Genomic DNA, 8791 nt, shown 5'->3' with positions numbered 1-8791 from the left:
CGGGACTACTTTGACCGCTTCATCCAGAGCCAAGACTCGTCTGTGGTGAACAAGTTCCAGCAGAAATACTGGAAAACCAAGCAGACGCTCATCAAGGTCACGGGGAAGAAGGAGGACGAGCACGTGGTGGCGTCAGACGCAGACCTGGATGCCAAGCTGGAGGTGAGGAGGAGCCGGCAGCTCTGCAGCATTCGCTCAATGACACTGGGACGAAGCTTCAGCAGCAGGTTCCTCTGCACCGCTCACAGGGACTGAAGCTGCTTATTGATTCACTCAATGTCCCGAGTTGCTTCAGGCTCAAACGTCTGACGTGAACCCGCCTCCCTACCCGCATCACCTGCAACTCCATTTCAGGAGAGGGGAATTTAATGCTGTGGAATCCATAAAATGCAAAAAGCTGTAGTAAAAAATGTGAACATCCAGGGTGTGAATGTGCGTCCACTGTCCTGTGTTCTCCTCTTCATCCTTAGAGATATTTAATCATTTAACTCACATTCTACATAGGCTTAATCCTCCAAACCTCTTTGTTTTCCCGTGGCTCTGCAGGTCTTCCACTCCATCCAGAGAACCTGCATGGAGCTGCTGAAGGTGATCGAGCAGTACCAGAGGAGGATCTGCCGTACGTTAGCTTCTGACTTCATTTACAAGGCGTATCTGTGTGTGAAATCACTTCAGGACTTCTCTGATTTATCTGATTCCAGTCTATCTAATGTGACCAGTTAGCTTTCTCTCATTTGATCCATATTACAAATAATGTTTTTTTTTTAAATGTGTTTACTTGTGTGTGTGTTCCAGTTCTTTCTCAGGAGGAGAACGAGCTGGGTCGTTTCCTGCGCTCCCAGGGGTCGCAGGATAAAACCCGGGCCGGTAAGATCATGCAGGCCACAGGGAAAGCTCTCTGCTTCTCCTCCCAGCAGAGGTAAACAACACACACTTACACACACACACACACACACACACTCATGCAAACACACACATGCACACACGCACACACGCACACAACGCTGCCGGTTTCTGTTGGTCAGATCAATGTCACATCCAGATGGTTTAGGGGGAGAAACCATTAATGTGTAGGCCTCCATGTCCTCTGCAGGACAGGTCAACAATTTGACCTTGTTATCTCTGCCAAGCCTGTAACCTCAAAAAAGCCCCAAACATTCAGGAAATTCATTTTTTGAGGCCTTGTTTGTTATTTACTTGTGTGAGTGAAGGGCCCTTCCTAAACTCAACTGATCCTGACCCACCTCCACCAACATATGAGATATGTGATACCAATCAAAAACACTTCCTGGAGACACTTTTGTAAGTGTCTCCAGGAAGTGAGATACAGATTTCAAACCAACGATCTGTTAATGGGGGCACAGGATGCTCTGGACCAAACTTCAGACCTCCATCTTAACAGTTAACACAAAATCTAACCCTTTATTTATGAGGAAGTTTCTAAATGCAGTTGTTGCTCTTCATCTCCCAGGTTGGCTCTGAGGAACCCGCTGTGCCGTCTGTACCAGGAGGTGGAGACGTTTAGATATCAGGCGATCTCGGACACGTGGCTGACGGTGAATCGAATGGAACAATCCAGGACGGAGTATCGTGGAGCGCTGCTGTGGATGAAGGATGTTTCCCAGGAGCTGGATCCCGACACACACAAACAGATGGAGAAGTTCCGAAAGGTTTGTCTGTCGTACAGTGAGACGCAGCTCCAGCCCATGGGATCAGGTTGAGAGCAAAGTGGTCTGTTAAACATCTCAGGTTCTCTGATGCCCTCAACCATCTTTAACCCTCAGCAGCTTGTTTTCTTTTTCTTCACCTCCTTTTTCTCAGTTAACTATTCTCTCGTTCATTTTCCTCTATTCTTGTGCTTTTTCTTCACCTGTTTTCATAATTTTCTGAATCTTTTTCTTCACCTCCTTTTTCTCAATTTTCTATTCTCGTTTTTTCTTCACCTCCTTTTTCTTATTTTTCTATTCTCTCGTTCATTTTCTTCACCTCCATTTTCTCGTTTCACCTCCTTTTTCTATTTTCTCTTTCTTTTTCTTCACCTCCGATTTCTTGTTTTTCTATTCTCTCATTCTTTTTCTTCACCTCCTTTTTTTCTTTTTTTTGATTTCTTATTCTCATTCTATTTCAAGAAAAAGGAGGTGAAGAAAAAGAACGAGAGAATAGAAAAACAAGAGAAAGAAGATGAAGAAAAAGGACGTGAGATTAGGAAAATGAAAAAACGAGACAAAAGGTGAAGAAAAAGCAGAGAATAGGAAACGAGAAAAGAGACAAGACAATGCAGCGGGGAAAGAGAGATGCGATAAAAAGAACAATGTCGGCCTTTTTGCCCTTTTTTTCTCATTCTGCCTGTAGTCCTTTCTCTTGTCGTTTATTTTCTTGTTCTTTTATTTTGGAATAAGACATCAAGCAGCAAAACAGTTCTAACATCCTTCCACTAGAGGGTGCAAGAACGCAGCGCTGTCTTGTGTTCAGACTTGCACAGGCAGACTTCACTCCCCACAGTCATGTGTGTGTGTGTGTAAGTGTGTGTGATCTCTCTTTGTGGCAGGTTCAGGCCCAGGTGCGCTCTACAAAAACGGGTTTCGACAAACTGAAGTGTGACGTGTGTCAGAAGGTGGACATGCTGGGGGCGAGCCGCTGCAACCTCCTCTCTCACGTCTTAACCACATACCAGGTATCCCACACACCCCTGCTGTTTACACACACACACACACTCAATGGAGCCTGACCACATGTGGTTCAACCAGGAAGGAAGACAAGCACCAAGAGAACAAAGGAAAAACAGATATCCTGGTGATTTTACAACATGTCTGGATTTTTAGCTCATTTATGGATACAAAATATAGACTCAGTGTGTTTTCATTGATCGCTATCATACAGTAACTTCCAGGTGCCTTCTCAGCTTGTGCGTCAAAAAGGAAAAACAGAAGAAGAATAGACGTTTATGTCCTGACACAGAAACCGTCCTGGTCCGTATTTCTTTCTTCTAGACGACGCTCCTGCACTCCTGGGAGAAGACGTCCCACACTATGGCCGCCATCCATGAGAGCTTCAAGGGCAGCCAGCCTGGTGACCTCTCCGCCCTGAAGGTCAGAGTCAAATCACTGCTTCCAGGTTCTGGAACACGTCTGAGGCAGCATGTGGAGAAAGTGACCTGTGCTTCCTCCTGCAGAGTTTGCAAGACCCGACGGACAAGCTGGTGAGGAAGAAGAAGGGGAAGGGGAAGAAGACCAAAGGGGAGACGGAGGCAGAAGACGGGAAGCAAGCAGAGAACACAGACGAGCGGTGAGCATCATCGTACAGCGTGAACCAGGGACGGACCTGGGGGGGGGGGGGGGACATTAAGTCCAGGGGCCCACAGCTCAGAGGCCCCAGGAGCTCCTCAGCTAATGTGTGATGATGTTCAGACTTCCTGTTCTTCTCCAGACTAACTCTTATTTATGCAACTGTAATTATTCGACTTGATTTAGTTTGTAATTGATCACATCAGAAATCAATCCTTTGTCAAATGAAGTTGTTGTGATCCTTTGTCATCTTCAGTCTCGTCTCTCTGGAAAATGAAAACGGCACGGACGGAGCCACAGACGGTAAAAAGACCTAATAAATAATAAAAGAATAAAGGTGTTTAACTGTGTTTGTAAACTCACTCACTCATCTCTGGACATTTCAGGAAACTTGGATCTTCTGTCTGCTCATCCAGAGTGGGAGGGAGAGGAGAAGGACAGCATGGCCTTACTCAACCAGATCCTGGGCAGCATGTCGGTGGACGAGGGCGACTTCTCGCGGGAGTGGACGGAGGTGTTCGGCGACAACGAGGAGGGGACGAGCGAAGGAGGAGGAGGAGGAGGAGGAGGAGGAGCAGAGGCCCAGCAACAGGAAAACGCCTTCTTTTTACCGTCGCAGCTGCTGGACCAGAGCTTGAACAACCTGGACTCTTCCCTCTCAGGTCAGCCTGTGTGTGTGTGTGTGTGTGTGTATGAGAGAGTGAGAGAGTGAGGGGGGGTGGGAGGTAGGGGGAGAGGGAAAGACAGAGAGAGAGAGTGAAAAGAAAGGGAACAAGCAAGAAAGTAGGTGAATGTGTCCGAAAGGCCACTGATCAAAAAAGTTTTCATTTTTAAAAACTTTTCCTACTTTGAATACAACTTAACATGCTGTTGCAGAGTAAAATAACTAGAATAACAATAAATAACACAAAGTTAAAGCTTCCTGGTGTGAGACCCTCAGCTCGTCCTCCTTCAGATCGTCCACACAGATTTCCTCTCCTAACAGGAAGAATGCAAAAGCAAACGAAGTGATTCACTCTGATCGTAATTCAATCAAACCCTCTGATGACATAAATGTTATCCTGTTTTTCCATGAATGGGAGCGTGGAAGCGTGGAAGCGTCCGGCTCCTGAGCAGCATTTTCCCATCGCAGCCACAGATTTCCACCCAAGTGTTTTCTTTTCAAATGATTTGTCAGAGTCCCGTCTGTCAGAGTCATTTGATGGAAGCTGTTATAATACGGCCATTAGATTTGTTTAAGCTTCACTAATTGCCAGATATTTTCCGTTTCATCTGGGCGCCCCGGCTGCCAGCGCCTCATCTGGTTTCCTTGCGTCTCTAGGTTGTGTTTGGATTGAAGCATAAAGCCTGTGAGTGTGGTGAAGTGGCTGAAAGTGAGACGTTGGCATCTCCCTGGTAAAGATGCTGGTTTATACACCGCAAAGAAATACTCTGACCCGACGTAACGACCCCAGCCTGCATCTGCTTTAGGTTCTGTGCGAATGATCAGAAAGGAATGAGAGGAAATGGAAATGATCTGAGCTTCACAACAGATCAATCTGAGCCCAGGTGGGAAATGAGATCAGAGGCTGTGATCGAGTTTTGGAAGGAGACGTGCGAGCGGCCGGCGGGGCCAGGCGGTCGACCAAACTAAACTTCAGCCCCATCGATCCCTCCTTCTTAAAAACACTGGGAAAAAGTATTCAACCCCCGCCGGAGTTTCCCCCCTGATTTAATCGGCGTCACAGCCGGGATTCAAAGTGAAGGCACAAGTGGAGAAAACAGAGGAGCTGCCAGAAGAGTTCAGTCAAATGTTGGGACAGGCAAGGGTTCTCCTGGTTTGGTGTTTCGGTTTAAGAAAATGATTGAATGAGCGAAACAAAGTCAGTCTGCTGATAAAGACTTGCAGGGACAAAACTTTAGACGGCCTGCAAACACAAACACACACACACACACGTCACCTGTGTACATAAACATCTGGATTTATTGAGTAACTGACGCTCTAATACGTTTTGTGCTCAGTCGACTGTTGTTGTTAATAACCCGTCTCCTGCAGACTCTCTGGAACGAGTCGCTGCTCAGACTGAAGTGAAGCAGGTAGAGGTGGCAGTGAGCTCCATCTGAAACGCTGCTCACTCCGGAGCGGCCCGCTGCTGCTCTGGAGCGGCTCGCTGCTGCTCTGGAGCCACAGCCTCACAGTGGTTCGATGCAGATGAGAGTAAAATTCAGAACTTTCACTTTAAATTAGTTTTCACGTCATTTCCAATCCAATTTGCCAAACTTTCTGAAAGCATCTTTTGTGTCGACTCCCTGATGTTTAAACTCATTTTAATCCTTTCACAATTCAGCCCTCAACTCCAGAGGTGGAAACAGAGGAGGAGGAGGAGTGAATGAGCCGAGGCTGAGGCTGAGGCTGAGGCTGAGGCACCTTAATGTGCTCATATACAGACGAATCCAAATCCTTCACCAGGCTCCAGCTCTCCTCTCCTCTCAGGCTGTTGGCCCCAGAGGAAGAAACTGTTGATGTGTTGCTGAGTTTGCTGATTTTTGATTACAGATGTTTTTGGTACCGAATGGTGTTTTTGGATTCGCAAAAAGTCAAATAAATTCCCTTGAAAGGAGCGCAGAGCTGAACTTAAAACTTTGGCCTTCCTCCAATGAAGCCTCGGCGCTGTCAAATGTGATCTTTGCTGTGGTAAATGTTTGGATTGCGTCTCCGTCCATCCGGCGCTTTGGCACGTTTGCTGTCCCAGGTTGATTGATCTAAACGTGCATCTCGGTTTCAGATTGGGCCAGAAGCATTCCGCAGCCCGTCGCCCAGGCAACGGAGCAATCATCTGGAGCCAATCAGAACCTCTGCAGGCCGGCAGCTAAAGGTAGGCCCGGGCCAAATGAGTTAAGCATATGAAGAGAATAGGATCTCATTAAAGCTCAAACCTGTGTTTATGAGGCTTTGTGGGGTCTTTCCATGAGTTCAACCAGACGGAGGATTTTATATTTGACTGTGGTCTTGGTAAACGTGTCTCAATGCCATTTTACTCTTAACTCATTTTACAGCAGGGGCCCCCAAAGACCTCTCCACGTGGTTCAACCTGTTTGCCGACCTGGACCCCCTGTCCAATCCCGACGCAGTGGGCAGAACCGGCAGAGAGCACGAACTTCACAACGCCTAGTTTGGCCCGCTTACAAAAAAAAAGCCACCAACGACTCTCAGCTGTTCTCCTCCTCTGGGTCCTGAGAGAAAGGAGACACGTTTCATTTCAGCATCTTTACCTCAGAGCGAGTCGGGAACAATAGGTCCTCTTCTCCAGACGCCCCCGGGAATCTGACGGTTTCCTGCTTTCGTCCCATTGCTGCTGATTGCAAACAGGCAGAACAACTGAGGAATGAAAGAGTGGAGAGGACACAAACCCAATCAAGGTCACATGTTAGAGAGAAATATGAGTCAAATCCCTGCCCACTCATGGCTGCAGCTCTTCTATACAAGCACTAGGAAATGATTCTGCTTCATGGCCTTTGATCAAGCTGCTATCAGGGAGACGTAGAACAACGTTTTACATGGCATCATTGTTCCACTTCTGTGCTTTTGTTCATCTAGAAATGAGGACAAAAACAACTCTCTGTTAGGAACTCAAACAGAAACCACGCCCATGTGCAGTAGGGTTAAGTTATTGATTTACTTTGCATATGTACGTTTATGCAAAGGTTTAAGCCCCTCCCCCTGTGTGACCTGTAAACACATCTCCCCTTTATCACTGCATGGTGCATGTTGTGTGTTTGTTATCCAGTTACAGTGTGCTTGTAGCCACAATTTACTTTGTGTGTGTGTGTGTATATTGTTTTGTATGATTTAAACTGTCAGTGTGTTTCTGGAGCTTGTTTTAAACTGCGATGCTGCATAGTGATGCTAAATGCTAAAAGCCTTAATGACAAGTCCAAATATAGAGCTTCATCATGATGTTTTGATTGATTCTAGATGTATGATGTGATTGGATTGTAGCTTTGTTATTTTGATGTTAAAGCCATACAAAGCCATTGTAAAAGGTTTGCAGACCTTTTACAACGTCAGATATACGAATGGTTAGTTAAATATTTATATACAGTATATATATATATATATATATATATATATATATATATATTAAAAATGATGATTCACCTCTTCATCACATTGAATCAGATGTTATTGTGCTTATTAACCACAATCATGTTTAGTGAGAACATTCTACAAACGCGTGAACAAATTAAAGGAACAAAGTTTCAAACTGTGTTTCCCATCTGTGTGTGTCGACCGATAAGCCAAAGGAAAGCAACCACCAGACAAATGACTTCAGTTTCAATCAAATCTTTACTTACTTTAATGTTGTGCAAATGAAATGCAACCAGCTTGAGTTGCTGTAGTAAGTGTCCTTCATCTCCTCTCCTCTCCTCTGCTCTTCTCCTTTAACGTGCTGTAACTTTCTGTTCTGGATTTTGAATTCTGCTCATCAGATCTCCATTCTTCTTCCCTTAAAAAACTAAAAATAGGAGGAAAATGTTTTCAAAACCACATATCAAAGTTTTAATCAATTTACCCTCATTGGTTGCACTAATTTTTGATTTTATTTAAAGTCAATAATCTTTCTTGTTTATCTTATTGTATCCAATGTTCTCTTTCTTTCATATTATTATTATATATCCTACTATACTGGGTGAGAGCTTGTGTGTACGTTTGTGCTCAATTCATTTACGTAAAATTAGTAATTTTACCTTTTATTATCATTATGAAATCCCATTCTCGGCCCACAGGTTTGCTGAGGAAAGACACAGAGAGCTTAAACGGGTTTGGACCCAAACACAACATGTTTTAACCCCTGCAGCTCTATTATGTCTCTATAAATCCCTACACATTCTATAAAGCCTGACAGAAGCTAGAACCTCAACAACAACTCTCAGATGTTCCACTCCTTTCCTTCTAGAAGCTCCAGGAGAGAATCAACCTTAGAATGATTTAAACAGAAATTAGAAACATGTCTCTTAAATGGGGCTTTTACTCAGTTCGCTTTGCTGGTATCATTGTTAATATTTTATTGTGTTATAAAACGGTTTTGTTTGTTTGTCTATCACTTATTGTCATGTTTTTTGTGTTAAAGCACATTGAGCTGCATGAAATCTGTCATACAACTAAAGTTATTAATAATGTTATTATTAATCTGACGGCGCCTTCAGTCAAACAGATTCTTGACCTCGAACCTTTCAGGTCCAAGTCACTGTGGTTCTGTGTCAACCAGAGGAAACTGTTTGTTACATGTCTCACACTAACTGAGGAGAAAGTAAACCTACTGACCGTCATGGCGTCCTTCTTCTCCCCGCTCCTTCGTGTCCCCGCCGCCCGGTTCCCCCGAACAGAGCAGCAGCTCCCCGGTGTGTTGTTGTGGTCATTGACCCAGTAAAAGAAGCTCGACCAGGCAGGAGTGCCGCCATTCACGTTTGAAACTGTTTGGAGCTTGTCGCTACGGAATACACACGGAAGTTGCACCTGTATAAGG

At 44.9% G+C, this 8791-nt stretch overlaps 1 protein-coding gene and 1 long non-coding RNA gene across 4 annotated transcripts in view; one reads left to right on the top strand and one right to left on the bottom strand.

Annotated features, from left to right (window-relative positions):
- Nucleotides 1–6687, top strand: part of ica1 (islet cell autoantigen 1) — an 8316-nt gene extending 1629 nt beyond the window's left edge. Inside the window, exons 3-13 of the mRNA XM_076150589.1 lie at nucleotides 1–162; nucleotides 547–619; nucleotides 796–919; nucleotides 1472–1670; nucleotides 2549–2674; nucleotides 2991–3089; nucleotides 3173–3285; nucleotides 3541–3587; nucleotides 3671–3946; nucleotides 6050–6139; nucleotides 6321–6687. The exon at nucleotides 1–162 is cut by the window's left edge and continues 10 nt beyond it. Coding sequence (XP_076006704.1) covers nucleotides 1–162; nucleotides 547–619; nucleotides 796–919; nucleotides 1472–1670; nucleotides 2549–2674; nucleotides 2991–3089; nucleotides 3173–3285; nucleotides 3541–3587; nucleotides 3671–3946; nucleotides 6050–6139; nucleotides 6321–6436 — 1425 coding nt within the window. The 3' untranslated portion in view covers nucleotides 6437–6687. The remainder of the gene's footprint in view (nucleotides 163–546; nucleotides 620–795; nucleotides 920–1471; nucleotides 1671–2548; nucleotides 2675–2990; nucleotides 3090–3172; nucleotides 3286–3540; nucleotides 3588–3670; nucleotides 3947–6049; nucleotides 6140–6320) is intronic.
- Nucleotides 2800–8769, bottom strand: LOC143001041 (uncharacterized). 3 transcript variants are annotated; one of them, XR_012963682.1, is made up of 6 exons: nucleotides 8590–8769; nucleotides 7620–7780; nucleotides 6537–6642; nucleotides 4219–4262; nucleotides 3648–3952; nucleotides 2800–3196 (listed from the first exon to the last, which is right to left on the bottom strand). It is a non-coding gene; the product is annotated as an uncharacterized LOC143001041 (long non-coding RNA). The 3 variants fall into 3 exon arrangements; XR_012963681.1 differs by lacking the exon at nucleotides 4219–4262; XR_012963683.1 differs by lacking the exon at nucleotides 4219–4262 and having other exon boundaries at nucleotides 3652–3952.
- Between the last annotated feature and the right edge of the window lie 22 nt (nucleotides 8770–8791).

This window comes from Genypterus blacodes, unplaced genomic scaffold, assembly GCF_046128005.1.
Source record: "Genypterus blacodes isolate CSIRO-AG114 ecotype Tasmania unplaced genomic scaffold, CSIRO-AGI_Gbla_v1 ptg000052l_1, whole genome shotgun sequence".
NCBI lineage: Eukaryota > Metazoa > Chordata > Actinopteri > Ophidiiformes > Ophidiidae > Genypterus > Genypterus blacodes.
This window is presented reverse-complemented; position numbering and strand designations above follow the sequence as displayed.